We start from the raw sequence: 16,401 nt of genomic DNA on the forward strand, positions 1-16,401 counted from the left end.
CAACGCTTGTTCCATGTGCCTTGCACATGGATCTAATTGCACACAAATGTATTTTGCTTATCAACATGGTTCATGGACATGTGCGATCCTGTGCTTGTGACTGCTCACTTACCGCTGATGTGTGTACTAGCGCACGGACCAGCTAAATACTATTAATCCTCACGCTTATTGAATACCCCTGTCTTTTCTCACACAACAGGCACTACTTTAAGATTATTGGTATGTTATGAGTGCACTAAAATCACTCATCACTGGTTTGGTGTTTTATCTGCTCACTTTGGGATGAAACAGAAGGTCATATTTTATTTTTTTGTAAAGCATATAGCAGATCAAGATCCAAATGGGTAACACCGCTCAGTACATTATATGGGATAAGGCAGTATTGTGTGGCATTAAGAATTTGTAACACAAATGCGAATCCTATGGTTGTCTTTACAGTAGCCACATTTTTATACTCTGCTTGTGTCATTCAATGTAAAGCCTTTTAAGTGATTCCTAGGCATTTATAACTTTAACAATTGCTTACAGACCTAATATACTCTACACAATCGCATTATACTGATGTTCGGGAATGGGGTCCTTTACATGTTATTTTCCACTGTATCGAGTTACGAAACATTGGTGTTTGGTGGAGTATGGTGGAATGGACAAGATACGATCCATTAAACTGCTTTTAATGAATTTTACGATTTGGTTTTTTCTTGTAATTTTAATCATGTTTTATGTTGCGTTTTGTGTTTTTGTCAATGGACGTTGTATCCGAAATAACAAAAAGTAAATAAACACGCTTGCATAACACCCAATGCTATGCAAATGCAGTACAGTGGTGAACATTAGTGCAGTGGACTGTGATCACATGGGGACCGCCTTTGCATCATGAACTCTTTTTTTCTGTATGAAAAAAAAAATAGATGTCTGCTTTTTGTCTTCATTCAAATCCAAATGCTGGCAAGGTTTAACAAAACAACCTTGCCACAGTCCTAAGCTGCCGTACACTAACGCACAAGTTACTACTTGTGTAACGATATTAGTTAGTGATAGATTCCTTACCTTAGAATATTCCCAGGCGTCAGACTGGATCCGGAAGCTTTTGCGTAGCAGTCCCCTTGCAGTACCCTCCGCGTCTGTCGTCGGCGTCGCGGGCGCTGTGATGACGTCGTCGGAGTACTTAGACGCCGCCTCTGCATGCTGATGTCAGTTCTTAGACACAGCTTTTCTGCGCCAGAAACGCAGAGCTATGCTAAAAACCAACACTGGTGCCTTCAAACTAGGGCCCTGAAAGGGGATGACCTTAACCCTAGATATCGGTTCGCAGAACGGGGAGGATGGGTGGGTCGGTAAGGAATCTATCACTAACTAATGTCTCTTACAGATATATCGTTACACAAGTAGTAACTTGTGCATCTGAAAGAGACACGTTAGTGATAGATTCCTTACCTTAGAATAGATACCCCAGCAATACCAACCCCGGTGGTGGGTCTGCGAACCAATAATCACACCAGAAAGTCCTGGAGGACGGAACGGCCAAAGAAGCCATCCCCTCCCGACTTGACTGTCCAGGTAATAGTGTCTTGCAAACGTGTGCAGTGAGGCCCACGTTTCTGCCAGGCAAATGTCCTGCAAGGGCACACCTCGGCACAAGGCAGTTGTAGTCGCTGTGGCTCGAGTGGAATGAGCCCTCAGCCCAACAGGGGGTTCCTTCTTTGCTAAGGAGTAACACGCCTGGATACACAAGATGATCCACCGCGAGATGGTCCGCTTGTGCACCGCTTTCCCCTTCTTAGTGCCCACATAACCAACAAAGAGTTGGTCATCCACCCGGAACTGGCGTGTGCGAAACAGATAGAACGAGAGCGCACGTTTTGCGTCCAGACGGTGGAGCCTCTCTTCCTCTCTCGAGGGATGCTGAGGCGGAAAGAAGGTGGGCAAGGTGATGGATTGCCCAATGTGGAAGGCTGTGACTACCTTGGGTAGGAAAGAGGGCCTTGTCCACAACACAACCTTGTCTGAATGGACTGAAAGAAAAGGAGGTTTACAGGATAGAGCCTGGAGCTCACTCACTCTCCTGGCAGAGGTGATGGCTACCAGGAAGGCAGTCTTCAAAGTGAGAAGGCAAAGAGGACAGTTGTGAAGTGGCTCAAAGGGAGCACACATCAGAAAAGTAAGAAACAAGTTCAGGTCCCACAGAGGCATCACAAAGGGAACAGGAGGGAACGTATGTGTGATGCCTTTCAGGAATCGATTAACGATAGGGGACTCGAACAAAGAAGGTTGATCAGGCAGCCTCAAAAAGGCTGAAAGAGCAGAAAGGTAGCCCTTGATAGTGCCCAGAGCAGAGCCCTGCTGGGCAAGAGAAAGAAGAAAGAGAAGAACCTCAGAAAGAGGGGCATTGAGGGGATCCACAGCCTTTGCTGTGCACCATGCCACAAATCTGTTCCGCCTGGTATAGGCGGAAAGGCGTACAACAGACCGCAGCTCCACTCGCGACGAAAAGCGTCTCCGAGCGAGTGGCGCCTTGGAAATTCCAACGCGCAAAACTGATGACATTGCGCGTTCTCTTCGGTGGCGAATAGATCTGACCAAGGCTCTCCCCATTGCAGAAAGAGGCCTTGCGCCACGTCCGAGTTCAGACGCCATTCGTGATCCATCATGCACCGGCGGCTGAGTTCGTCCGCCCTGGCATTCAGAGAACCTGCCAGGTGTTGAACCACCAGAGTCACGCCCTGATGTTCCAGCCATTGCCAGAGGCGCAGAGCCTCCTGGCAGAGGGTCCACGACCCCACCCCGCCCTGTTTGTTGCAGTACCACATGGCGGTGGTGTTGTCCATGAACACCTGCACTACACTCCCCCGGACAGAGGGGAGGAATGCCTTCAGTGCTAGACGAATCGCCCACAGCTCCAAAGGTTGATATGGAGCCGGGACTCTGCCGGAGACCAGAGGCCTCTGATCGCCGCCTCTCCCATGTGGCCTCCCCAGCCCTGGAGGGACGCGTCCGTCACAACAACGTGCTCCGGTTGGGGAAGGGAGAGGGATCTGCCGCTGACCCAATCGCGGTCCGTGAGCCACCACTGCAGCTGTCTCGCAGTGCCCTCCGAGATCAGGACATGGTCGGGCAGGTTGCCCTGATGCTGGGCCCACTGAAACTTCAGGTCCCACTGCAGAGCCCGCATCCGCCACCGGGCGTGATGCACCAGAAGGATGCAGGAAGCCATCAGCCCCAGAAGCCGCAGCATCAACCAGACCGAAACTCGGGATAAAGGCTGGAAGATTGGAATCAGAGCCTGTATATCCCGAACCCGCTGTTCGGGTGGGTAAACCCGAAACTGCGCGGAGTCGAGAACTGCTCCAATGAAAAGGAGCTTCTGAGAGGGACACAGGTGTGACTTCGGCAAATTGATGGAGAACCCCAGCTGGTGCAAGAGGTCTGCCGTTGTCTGGAGGTGGTTGACGACTGTCTGGGGCGAGCCCGCCTTCAACAACCAGTCGTCGAGGTAGGGGAAGACTGAGACCCCTAACCGGCGCAGATGAGCTGCGACCACCGCCATCACCTTTGTGAACACCCGTGGGGCGCTGGTAAGGCCGAAGGGGAGCACGGTAAACTGAAAGTGCTCGTGGCCTACCGTGAACAGCAGGTAACGCTGGTGGGCCGGCAGGACGGGGATGTGGAAATAAGCGTCCTGCAAGTCCAACACTACCATCCAGTCTCCTGGGTCCAGGGCAGCTAAGACCTGAGCCAGAGTCAGCATCTTTAACTTCTCCTTCCGGAGGAAGCCGTTGACGTTCCGTAGGTCCAAGATAGGGCGTAGGCCCCCTTTGCCCTTCTTGGGTACCAGAGAGTAGTGGGAGTAGCAACCACGTCCTACTTCTGGCCCAGGAACGCGCTCGATGGCCCCCTTGGCCAAGAGGGCCGAAACTTCCTCCTGCAGAAGCCGGGAGTCCTTAAAGCGCTCAAGAGCGTGGTCTGCCTTGTCGCCAAAAAGGCGACGGCCATCAAACGGCATGTCCATCAGAGTGTTTTGGACATCTGCCGAAAAGTAAGCATGGGCGGAAAATCCGTTTCGCTCGCGGATTTTGCGGATTTTCGGTAAATTCGCAATCCGCGAGATTCGCGAATCTCCCGCAAAATCCGCAAATCCGCGAGCAGCGGATTTTATGGCTTGCTCGCACTGTTCGCGTGAGTTCGCGGCTTCCCAGTACAACTTCGCGCCCCGCGAATAAGCGCTAAATTGCAGAAATACGATCTTAGCAAAACTGAAACTACTTACCAGGTTCAAAAGTTCAGGCTCATCATTAGTAGCCATTTCCTGTAGTGCTTCCTGAGGGGCCCCTCCAGAGTTCAGTTGCTAGTTGCAACTATTATGTGACCCTGCTCTGAACCTCAGAATAGTTACACATATGCCACAAAGGTCCTGAATTACAGCTAAGGGAGACAAGCAGGAGCCAGGCTGGAAGTTCAAATCCATTAATCAGCCCCTAATTCATTATTGTCAGTTGGGGCAGGGCAGGTGTTGTAACTAATTTTGCAACAATGAAAGCACTTAGCAAGTGCAAAAGATCACTAATCAGGAAGCACTAAGGAAGCAGGTGCCAGCTAAAAAAATATTCTGTGACACATTAATCAGCCCCAAATTAATTCAGGTCACTTGAGGCAGGGAAGGTGTGCTTTGCTTTGCCACAATAATGTACACTGACTGGACAACCAGAGGGTGCTGTGATGAAACAGAGGGTGGCATGGGTGGGCCAGAGGGTGGCATGAGTAGTCAGAGAGTGGCAGTGGTGACAGAGAGTGGCAGTGATGAAGAAGAGTGTCCCAAACAGGCTGGACACGTAGAAACAACAAGTTCGCAAAACTTGCGACCCGACAGGTAAGTTCGCGTTTGCGAAATTGTACAAAACCCTCGCGAACTGGCAGAAACCCGTGTGAACACACAAAAAAAAAATCTGCAAATTCGCGAGAATTCGTGGATTTTGCGGATTGCGAGTTCGCAAATCCGCAAAATTCGCGAACGCGAGATTCGCAAAATTCGCCCATGCTTACCGAAAAGTTGGCGGACCTTAACCAGGCGTGGCGTCTAACCGCCACCGTCGTTGCCATCGCTCTACCTAGTGAGTCGGTGGTATCCAGCCCACACCGGATGGAATATTTAGCGGCATCCCGACCCTCCACAAGGGTTTGGCCGAGTTTGGCCCGTACCTCCAACGGACACTCTGGCAGCACTTCCGCAACCGTCTCCCACAGAGAGTGGGTGTAGCGGCCCAAGAGGCATGCGGTGTTGGAAGACCGCAGTCCCAGACTAAGGGAGGAGAAGAACTTTTTTCCGTACTGCTCGTACCTCTTGGATTCCCTGTCCGGCGGAGCCGACGGGAATGCGGTCTGGGAATTGGAGGCCCGGATGACCAGACTCTCGTGGGTGGGGTGGGTGGACAGGAAACATGGGTCGCCCGGGGCTGGGCGGTGGCGTCTGACCACGTTCCTATCTACGGGCAAACCCGTAGCGGGCCTGGACCAAGTGCCCAAAAGAACGTCGGTCAAGGCCTCCTTAAAGGGCAGCAGAGGCTCGGCCGAGCTGGACTGCGGTTCAAGGACCTCAGTGAGGAGGTTAGTCCTCACAGCCGCGACGGGGAGCTCAAGGCCCAAGGCCTTGGCAGCCCTCATCAACACCACACTATAGGTTGCCCCCTCCTCCGAAGCCACGGTAGGAGGGGAGACAAAACCAGTGTCTGGAGAAGTGTCCAGGCCACTGGCCTCCCCAAGGTCTCCTGCCCAGTCCTCTTGAGACTGACGCTCCTTGGTCAGAGAGTCATCAGACCCCTCCCAATCCTCCTCATCACCCATCTCCTGATACTCAGGGTTTTCAATCAATGGGGCCAGTTCGTAGAAGCGAAAATCTCCAAACGGCGTCGAAAGCGGCGCCCCCGACGTCGGAACCGGAGCAAAGGAGGCATCGGGGGCGGCGCCGCCAGAGGACGGCGCCGGAGGAGACACCTGACGGACCGACGCCGGGGGGGTCGTAAGGTCCACCGGTGACGATCCAGATCCCGAAGAAGGTCCAGTGGGGTCCCGCGGCACCGGGCCCGAAGGTGCCAGCGGCGTCGGGACCGCTTGACCTTGCAGCGCCGGGCCCGAAGGCGCCGGCGGTGTCGGGACTGTGAGGCCCCGCGGCGCCGGGCCCAAAGGCGCCGGGGGCGTCGGGGCCAAAGCACCCGACGGCGTCGGGCCGAAGCCCCCGACCCGCTAGGGGCCCCAGACGGGTCCGCTGGGCCCGAAGGCGCCGCTGAGCCCGCCGGAGGAGAGAGGGACCTCATGGCCATGAGGAAGCGCTCGATCTCCTCCGACGTCGCGTCTCACCCAGGGACCGGAGGGTGTGGGGCGGGACGCGACGCCCGTGACTCCTATGGAGCCCGCGACTCATATGGAGCCGCGTGGGCGGTGTCGCCTGAACCCCCGGCCGCATCGCGCGAGCGTCAGGGGGGAGTCAGAAGAGCGATGACGCCGCTTCGACTTCTTGTGCTTCTTACCTGATGACGACTTCGACCCGGAGGAGTGGTGCCGACTCCCGGAGCTGTGGTGACTCCGTCCCCGCGACCTGTCCCTCGACCTCCCGTGGGACCGGGACCTCACGCGGCGCGGGGGCCTATTGCCAGAGTTCGAGTCGCCTGCGGGACCGCTCCCGCCTGGCTTTCGAAGAGAGGGCCCGGCAGTCGGAGCAGGCCTTGTCGTCGTGGTCGACGCCTAGACAAGTTAGGCACAGGTGGTGAGGATCCGTAACCGACATCGTGCGGTCGCAATCCTCGCAGTGCTTGAAACCAGGCATCCCTACGGCACCGATCGGAGTCGTAAGACTTCGAGAAAAGATCAAAAATGATCCCAAAAAGTTAGTCAAAAATGTACTAGGGTTACTGCTTTTTCCAGATCTGCGCTTGCTGGTGCGGAAAAAAGAAGAACTGACGTCAGCACGCAGAGGCGGCGTCTAAGTACTCCAACGACGTCATCACAGCACCCACGACGCCGACGATGGACGCGGAGCCGCAGACGACGCTTACCGACGCGCAAGGGTACTGCTACGCAAAAGTTTCCGGATCCAGTCTGACGCCTGGGGATATTCTAAGGTAAGGAATCTATCACTAACGTGTCTCTTTCAGATACTAGTGGCAATAATTTGGGGAGAATGTTGCAGTCAGTAAACTCACATAGTACACAAAGGCACAGCAGAACACCACATAGCAGATCAGAACATAGTGGGTTTGCGCAGTGCATTTTTAGTCATATTTTCCTCTGAAAAATCAGATCTAATGGCCATGCCTTGGGACTGCCCACTATCTGTTCTTGTTCACTCCATTCTATAACATTGAGCCTTATTCTTAATAGATGTGCACTCATTACCACTGCCGACCTAATGCCGGGGAATTGCAGGCACACTGTACATAAGTCACTGTTAACCGAAATCTCAGGAGGACGATTTTTCCAGCCTTGTGACATACGCAAACACATATAATTCTATATAAATAAAATTTGGACTTCGCATATGCACAATAAAACCGTGAGAAGAAGCCAAAGAGCATTACATACTGAAATGGGGGCTTCACTGCTTCCGGTAGATGCCAAGGTGCTGTTGGTGAGGGACTTCTCAAACATCAGGGGACTGGCATCAGGTTTCACATCTATATTGCTTTTGGAGGAGTTGTCAATCACCTCAACTTCCTCTACAGGGATCTCTTCACAAAACCTGGTAGACAAGGAAAGATCAAAGGCATTAGTCTGCATAACACTGATTTTCCAGTAGGCGGAAGCACATGGCCCGCCACTCAAACTGACTGAAAAAGAGCTGCACCATTACTGCCCAGATTTCAGGTTTGGGTAACACGTTTTCTGAAGCCTTAAGGATGTGCAGTGTTTGTGCATTGGTACAAGTGGCACAAAACCTTTCTCCTGCCCAATTGAAATGTCAAAATACATTGTAGTAGCAAATGATCAGGATAACTTCATTAAACATACATAAGTTGTCACAGCTGTTTGAGTAAGTGGGTGGCATGCCATTTTCTATTGAGGTAAATTGGCAAATAGCCCAATATATGTGAGTGATATTTTGTTTCGGTAGAGTGGTGAGAAGAGAATCCCACCCTCAGCTGATGTTTTCTTTTGTTTCTCAGGAGATATCCCAAACGTTCCATTTCTCTCCTCTTTTCTTCATCCATAACTCTCTGATATTATTTCAGTTTTTTCACACCTCCTTTTCTTTCCATCTTCATCTGGAACCCTCCTTACTTTTTTAGTGCTTTCATCCTCTACCCATATGCACTTACCAGCTGAATCGACATCCACATTTTTGCTCCTCTGCCCACCCACCTTCTCTCGAGCCAGTGGTGATGCTAACTCTTACCCGTTAAGTAAACACACACTGAATTTTCCCTTAAATGCAAGCACGCTCCTACCAAATGTGGACACACCAAGGTCTGTCCTTATTCAAGTTCAAGCTCCCTCCTACTAAGAGAGATACCCAGACGAATGACTTCTGGACATAAGTTTCCCCTGTCAAACCACTCACACGCCACATATTTCAACTATAATATCCTTTGAACACACTCATCCCCTAGCCCCTTCTGCAACAGAAGATTCATACCATGTTTCCCAGCCCATCTCAGTAAATCCCTCTGATGAATTGAAGTTGTTGGATGAAACCATGACTACATCTCAGATTTTCAGCCACTTAAGCTGTAAGCCTAAACCATCACCTTGTCCAAATGGTGTCCGACATGTCCTTGCGCTCTTCAAATGTGTACCAGCTAAAACAAATTACTAGTATCACACTTTCTCTTGAATGCACCAGAGAATTGCTTCTTATTTTTTATGAGAGTTTAAAATCTGTTCTACCAAAGATAAATTCAGCTATCTCTACCTCTGATAAAACAGACACCTAAGTTCCAATGGTACACTCAACCAGACACTCAAATAGAGACATAGTTGGTCATCTTAGAAAGTTAAGCACAGCCACATTTCCAGCTGCCCACACATAGTGCAGATCGTCTCCTTATAGATAACCTGTATATGCCTGACGGGAAAATATTTTAAATCGTAGCAAACACAAGGAGATGATGGACGGAGCACTAAAACTTTTCAGACACTCACCCCCAGTCACAGATCTGGGTTGAATCCATCATCGTTCTTTAGCTCACTTCGCCACCCCAGTTCAGACACAGCTATATGCAAATTAGTCTTGACCCCACGCCTCATGGGAACAGTCCAGCCCGAACTGCCAAGCCATGTCTTCGACTGGACCAGAAACAAGCATCCTGGACCGGTTTCGGGCTAACAGCCCTCATCAGCCAGGCTACATTGAATCTTTTAAATACCTACACCCACTATGGCTTAAAAAATCCTCGTCACTTTATGACATGTAATACACTAAAACCCTAATAGAGTTGCCCGGAAAATCTAAACCAGTCTTGACAAAACCCAGAATTATTTCACATACATATGAATCGTATCGTAGGCATCCCAAACATATTAAAGTCTCAAAGCTAGTCCATGCCAAAGCATCTAAAATGTCCATCTTGAAAGATGACACAATGGGAAAATTCCATTGGCGCTTCCTCAACTGTATGTATGTACATATGTATCTATATTTAAGATGACATTTGCAGAATGCAGGCCTAGCTTGAAAGCAACAGAGTGCTCAATGGAGGACATGGCCCCCGGGAAGATACTACTGGAGGAAGGTCAAGGGTAGACTGCTAGGTCAGGGGTAGTGCTCCTTGAAGAGGCATGTCTACACCTTTTTCCTAAATTGCAAGAAATTTGGTGCTGATATGAAATCAATGAAAATGTGGTTCCATTTGCTGTTCTAGATCCTGGGATCTTAAAGGGAGAGAGCTTGCCTTCAGGTTTTTCCTTCTTGGAGATCAGTTTATAGCTCAGAACAAAGAAATAGATGACTTTATCATGGAAAGCAAATTCGACAGCTTGCTTCTTACTGAAAGAAGGTACTCTTGGCACCTATAACCACATATGAACCTCCTAACCCCTTGGGGCTCGGCGAATATTTGACTTGACAGAGTAGGAAAGACTGGCAGTGGATTTGCCTTAGTTTGTTCCTCATCTCTTAAATTGACCATAAATATCGTTTTACACTCTCCATAGTGGCTTCAGGTGGACGTCATATCATATATCATCCACCAGGTGATAGAATTCGTTTTATGGCAGAAGACCTTGAATGTATAACAAACCAACTTCTGACGACAAACAATATTTTTCTGTGAGATTTCAACTTCCCATGGAGCTCGGAGAATAACCATGCTAATAAAACTGTATTCTTTCAAAAATAATCATAACTTTAACCAGTTTTGTTAAAAACCCTTCAAAAAAACAAAGGCAGGTTCTGTTGACTTTCTCTTAGTAAAACTGGGCTCCATGACTCGAGGTTTTCCTGAAGTTTGTTCAGGACACCTTGTGATCCAATTCACTGTCTAAAATATGCAGAGCAAATCTATCACTCACCCTTTAAAAATTAACCTGGGTTAGAGATCTACAAACAGTGAATTTTGGCAAACTACAGGTGATGATTAGAACTCAGAGTGAAACTGCTTCCACCAAACAAAGGTCACAATTTCGCACTGTGAGCCTACTGTGTCACTCCCTTTTCAGTACAATGATTTCATCATCCTCACTCAAAAATATGGGACTTTCCACTCTAGATGTGTTATTTTTAAAATATCAGTAAACTGGTACTTTTCTCATTTTAACAGTAACAGAAGAAACATTAGAGGCTTTGGGAGAAAATGGAGAAAAATCCCTCCTGTTTTCCAAAAGACAAACGTTACAATCTAAAAGAGCTGCTAACTAGCCAGATATCTCCCTGAAGAAAGCTAAATACTTCAGCAACCAGCTGCAAGGAGCCGAAAATAGACTGAGAAGGTCCTTTCAAATGCTGAAAGTCATGTACATATCTGACTACATATGGAATCGGAGCAGATAAAACTGATGCGTTCACCAGGTTTTTCCACAATAAAAGAAGCCTAACTAGACAAGCACTCTGCTACTGCACGCTAGATACCATCAGCAAGAAAAATAATGTGAGATAGTCTAATTTTAACCAAATAAGAGGGATGGGGTTCTCACAAAGAACTCACAACTCACACAAACCCTTCTATGGCTAACACAATACCACAAATCCATTCATGCTTTGATGCCAAACTGGATTGCAGTAATCAGTTTAATGATACAACACAGCTGTGTTCCTGACTTATTAATAACTGCTCATGTTACGCATCTGCTTAATAATCTAACAGCTAACCCAAACTGATGTGTCACTTTTCATTCCTTTGCAGGGCTACATTTTCTTTAGAAGATTATAGAAACCTGTGTTGAATACTACATCAATGGTTATATACTGGCATCATCCACTCAGATTTCCACTTGGGACAAGGAACCACAACAACAGTGATGGTGTTAATACCTACACATTTTGAAACATTATGACAATTGCTTCCTAATTCTTTTAGAGGACAGCAAAATCCTCCTGTATTCCTACAAATTTGTAATGATAAGCACAGTACTAGGATGGTTGAGTCCTATCTTGCCAACAAAATGTTCAAGTAGGGGAAGTCTCTAGTCTCTCGTCACCAGCTCCTGTTACTTGTTGCACACTTAATTCCCACTATTTAAGTAGACTCTCTTGGATCGCTACTAACTCAATTAGGGATTAGGTATCTTCATCTAAGCCAACTCAAAATTCACATTTTCCTCATGTCTAACAAATATGGTTAAAATGTTCACACTTAAAGCTAAAGGAACTAAAAACAAAATGGATCCTTCTCACCCCAACACCTGATTTCCATCGGACAACTGGATAAATGCCACCATAACTACAGTTTTTAGTCTCAAATTGTTGAATCTGAGAAATTATAATGTCTTGGAAATAATTTTGAAGCCCAAGGAAAAATACTTTAGCCAAAGAGGCTTTTAACCATCTCAGTTTTCTTCAGAAGTACAAATCTTTCTCAACAGCAATAAATCACAATCGGCAAATCAATCCCTTATCCTTTCTAAACTTGACTACAGAAAAGCTCCTCTACAAGGAATAACTCTGCACCTTCCAAGGCTATCAAGCATGTTGTAGCCAATCTGATTTCACATTCCAGTAAATAAGCTCTTAACTCATCCTCTGCTCTTTAACATGGCTCACATTTGAGGCAAGATGCATTTATTACTGCCTACTAAACCTAAAAAATCATTACCTCTAAATACATCAATCTAACTATTGCCTAAAGAACACAATTTAAGAAAAGAGCTTTCTAAGTCAAGCCCTTCTCAGAACATACACCTATGATATGGAATTCACTACCAGTTCCATTAAACTGTTCCACTCCATCATATTTATGCACACCCTGAAATGTCAACCAATAAAGGTAATGCCCTCCATTGCCCCCCTCTCTCTTGCTGTATCTCTGTCAACCTCTCTGAGTAAGTCCCCAAAATAAGGAACTGATTTTTAGAACAAAGTAAACTCCTTTCACTGTATTATTAGACCCTCGGTTGCACTCGATTGAAAGTTATGGAATCTGTGATGAACCAACACTGCACTCTCATTCTTTATACCACATATATTATGCCTTATAACATTACATGAATCTATTATTCACTGCATCTCTTGCATATACCGTTCAATATTTATGTAAGGCGTCTGGTGCTTTGGCAGCAGCACATTATAAAACTTTCAAAATAAATAAAACTTCCTAATCCGGGCTGTTTTGACTAGTGTGTGTTTGAGTCATTACTTTACTTACATTGTTTTAGTTTTCTGTTCTATTTATAGTCAAGTACAATATTAATCTTCATATTATTGTGAAATATGCCACCTCTATCCTTCTTTTTATTTTCTCCCAAGTTTTTAGTAACCCTAAACATTTGAATTCCTTAATCTGATAGTTTTGCTCTTGCTAAATAACCACAGCAATTCTCAGATTTTTGCAAGGGTTTGGACTTTTATTACGCTGAAATGTACACTTTGCCATCCTAGTGAAGCTATTAGCCACCACTATATCTACATATTATTTATAGGTACGACTGGTAAATGACTCAGAGTACCCACTGTGATGGGAGAACAATTTGTAGTATGTAGACAATATGGTGGGCTATAGGTTTAAAAACAGCCATTCACTTGCACCTCAAACGTTGCGGGTCTACTATTTGGGGGTATTCCACCATCCTAGCTAGTAATATCAGCACTGTACCAGTTGGCTTACTTTGCTCTAATTCATTTCAAAATGCTTATCATGCAGGGCATTGATATATCAAAGAAATCACATGCATTAGCTGCCACTTCTAAAGATTCCATGTTCTACCCTCCCTATTTTTATGTTCATTTATAAAACCATGATCGTCCATGATCATTAAACACTTATCTTTGTAAGAGTGTTATTTTGACAGTGTTCAAAAGTGTCTGCATTTGCCTTTCCAGGCATGTTCCAACAGACACATCATTTAGTGCCACTTTAGGCATGTTGGATAGATTAATTTCTTTGCATTGTTCTAATTAGCTAGCATTTTCAACGCATCATAGGTAAGCACAATTCTACTGTACCTTCTGTAAAATTAACTGTCTATATGTATTTAAACCATTGGACTACCTGCTAAAATTTCACTGTGCCCCAGACTGCGGGACAACATGTCATGTTCTAGGGCAGTCCAGAGTCATATAGTTCTACCATGCAGGCATGTCAGACCTTGATGGGGACCGGGGCCAGAAGTTTTAAAGGTCCTCTCAAGTCGTTTAATCAAGAAGTAGTAAACTTAGTATTTTGCTCCGCCTAGTGGTGTTGCCACGTTAAGTTGCATTGAGGATTAACAAGTCAGGTATTTTGTTTTATTAGTTAACACAATTTGCAAAAGCAAAGCATGGCCCCAAAACGCATGGGGCATTAAGCAAAGAGCCCCAGCTGCCCTCCTCTTGAGACAGCTTTGCAACCAAACCAGTTAAGCTAGCCAAATGATTAACTGCCTGAAGGTTGATGAAAATCGTGCTCCATAATGCGTGTTAATGTAGAACCAGGACAACCTAATAGGTAATTATGACATTTTTAAACCGCTTATGAAGTGCCTGTGTCAGAAACAAATGGCATATCTATTGAAACTGAAGCCTAGGGATTGACAAAAATGTTTCTGTATTATCAAATTTGCGCTGTGATATGTTTAGGTGTGGCCTTGAACACTTATTGTGCTGTAGGACAGATTACCAGGTTATTGCTTTGTTCTTTAAAGTATCAATACAACTTTAATAAAAAAAATATAAACAAAAGCACTATACCCCTTGATACCACATCCTAGACTGATGATTAATCACTAACCAGCACAACACCAGCACCAAGGGTAACATTTGTCCAGAACACACCCATTTTAACGTAGGGTTGCATCACTGTCTACCTAACCAAAAATAGCAGTTGCGGCTAGAGAATACTGCTAGGAGTGTATATATTAAAGTTCATAGTAAAGTTCAACACAGGTTTGAGTGCCACAAAATTGCCAGGTTAAAGAACCTAACGACTCTTTAGGATGTATAGGCTTTTCAAGAAAATTAATTTGGGCTCGTAAAATATGATCACAATTCCTGCACACAACATTTTTGTAAATAGAAGGATATTGTAGAGGATATAGATGTACAAATACAACATTGGCAACTTGAAAGATTGTCTAGTCAGCTACTGAACAATGGCACGAGAGCTGTAGAGTCACGTAACCTGCATCAATGAAGCATCAGAGCACATATCAGAAACACTCAAAAACACTCAGCCTTACGTCCTCTTTGAATCTTCACGGAAAGAGTAGGTGAATCTCTTTTGTATTTACAATTGATTCTCACTTCACATTCATCTGACCTCCTTCCTGTCCTCATTAATACACTTAATGGTATTTATACTTCTTCCCTATTCCCTTACCTCTACAATGTGTCCCAAATATCCATTTATTGTGTTTTCATCATTTTTACTTTGCCTTACTTTGTCATATGACATTTAATTTCTTTTACCTGTGATCAAGTGTATTGCCATCACGGATGGGGTATGTTAAGTATTATATAAAACATCTTAAATACATGCAACTGGGACCTACCCCATTGTGTTGAAATCATCATCAGGTGGCACGTAATCCTCATCGTCACTGGTGAGTCCCAGCTCATTCCCGTAACACTGATGGACAAAGTGCCAGAGTTCCTTTGGACATAAGGGCTGCGGAGAAAGAGTTATCTGCATCAGTGATGAGGGAAACCTTAAATAGATAGTATTGTATTGTAATTGTATTTATATAGCGTTTAATACCCCTTAAAAGGCGTCAAAGTGCTTTTCGGCGATTAGGATTAGTGATGGATTAGTATAGAGAAATAGGAGTTGATTTGAGTGATGGACATGTGAGTTTGATAGTTAGATTGAATAGGATAATGGAAGGATAGATGTGTAGGAGAAACCAGCACACATGTTGGTAAGTGCAGGTTCAGCCTTTTTAAAATGCAACACAATAGAATTCACATACAAATAGCCAGTACGTGACTCACAGAAAAACATTACAACTCAATATGTAAGATTTTGAAAAAAAAGCGAAATTTAAATATATCTGCATGCAAATCTGAAATCACTACTTTAAGGAGAGACCATAGCAAAACTACCCACAGTTTAAAAATAGACTTTTGCACAAATACAAACAAGAAACTTTAATGAAACCGCTATATTAGATCCCAGTAAGTCCCCTTCGTCAATTGCAACAGTAAACCACAATTACCACAGTCTGGTGTAAAGACATACTGCCAAATACAAACACAGAAACTTTCATGAAACTTAGATATTAGATCCCAGTAAGCCCCCTTCGTCAATTGCAACAGTCAACCACAATTACCACAGTCTGGTGTAAAGACATACTTAAGTGTTATATAAACAAACTTATGCAAGAATCAACTTCATCTCACGTGTCCCTTTTTCATTTCAATCCACAATAAATAACAACCAGAACATTTATTAATGCTTCCTCTTTTTTTTTTTTAAACTAAAAAACAATGGTATCACAACATACTAAAGACCACAAACCCAATTACAATTTATGAATTCTCCTCTTTCTACAAAATGAATCTCCCTTGGGGTCTACCGGACCCAAAACCACATTATTTTTTACTAGGAAATGCCCTGGTTACTAGTACTGTTAAATATGGACTCCTCTTTACATCACATTCCTTATGTACATTATTCTCTGTTGTGTTTAAATGTCAGGGATTGCTTCCCTTAATAAATGTATTAATTGAGTCCTTTGGCACTCAAAACGTACACACTTATTTATAATATATATTACCCACTGAAAGTAAATTCAAATTGATCACAGTGAAATTTTAACAAAATTGAGAACGTGTACAGTTAGTGAGCC

At 45.4% G+C, this 16,401-nt stretch overlaps 1 protein-coding gene across 4 annotated transcripts in view; it reads right to left on the reverse strand.

Annotated features, from left to right (window-relative positions):
• Positions 1 to 16,401, reverse strand: part of GRAMD1B (GRAM domain containing 1B) — a 1,455,160-nt gene that overhangs the window by 231,235 nt on the left and 1,207,524 nt on the right. For all 4 annotated transcript variants that reach the window (XM_086956958.1, XM_086956959.1, XM_086956960.1 and 1 more), the window contains 2 exons: positions 15,106 to 15,221; positions 7,573 to 7,729 (listed from right to left, as the gene is read on the reverse strand). In XM_086956958.1, the coding sequence (XP_086813084.1) occupies positions 7,573 to 7,729; positions 15,106 to 15,221 (273 nt within the window). The remainder of the gene's footprint in view (positions 1 to 7,572; positions 7,730 to 15,105; positions 15,222 to 16,401) is intronic.

The sequence above is a fragment of the Lissotriton vulgaris genome, chromosome 2_1 (assembly GCF_964263255.1).
Source record: "Lissotriton vulgaris chromosome 2_1, aLisVul1.2, whole genome shotgun sequence".
In the NCBI taxonomy this organism is placed as follows: domain Eukaryota; kingdom Metazoa; phylum Chordata; class Amphibia; order Caudata; family Salamandridae; genus Lissotriton; species Lissotriton vulgaris.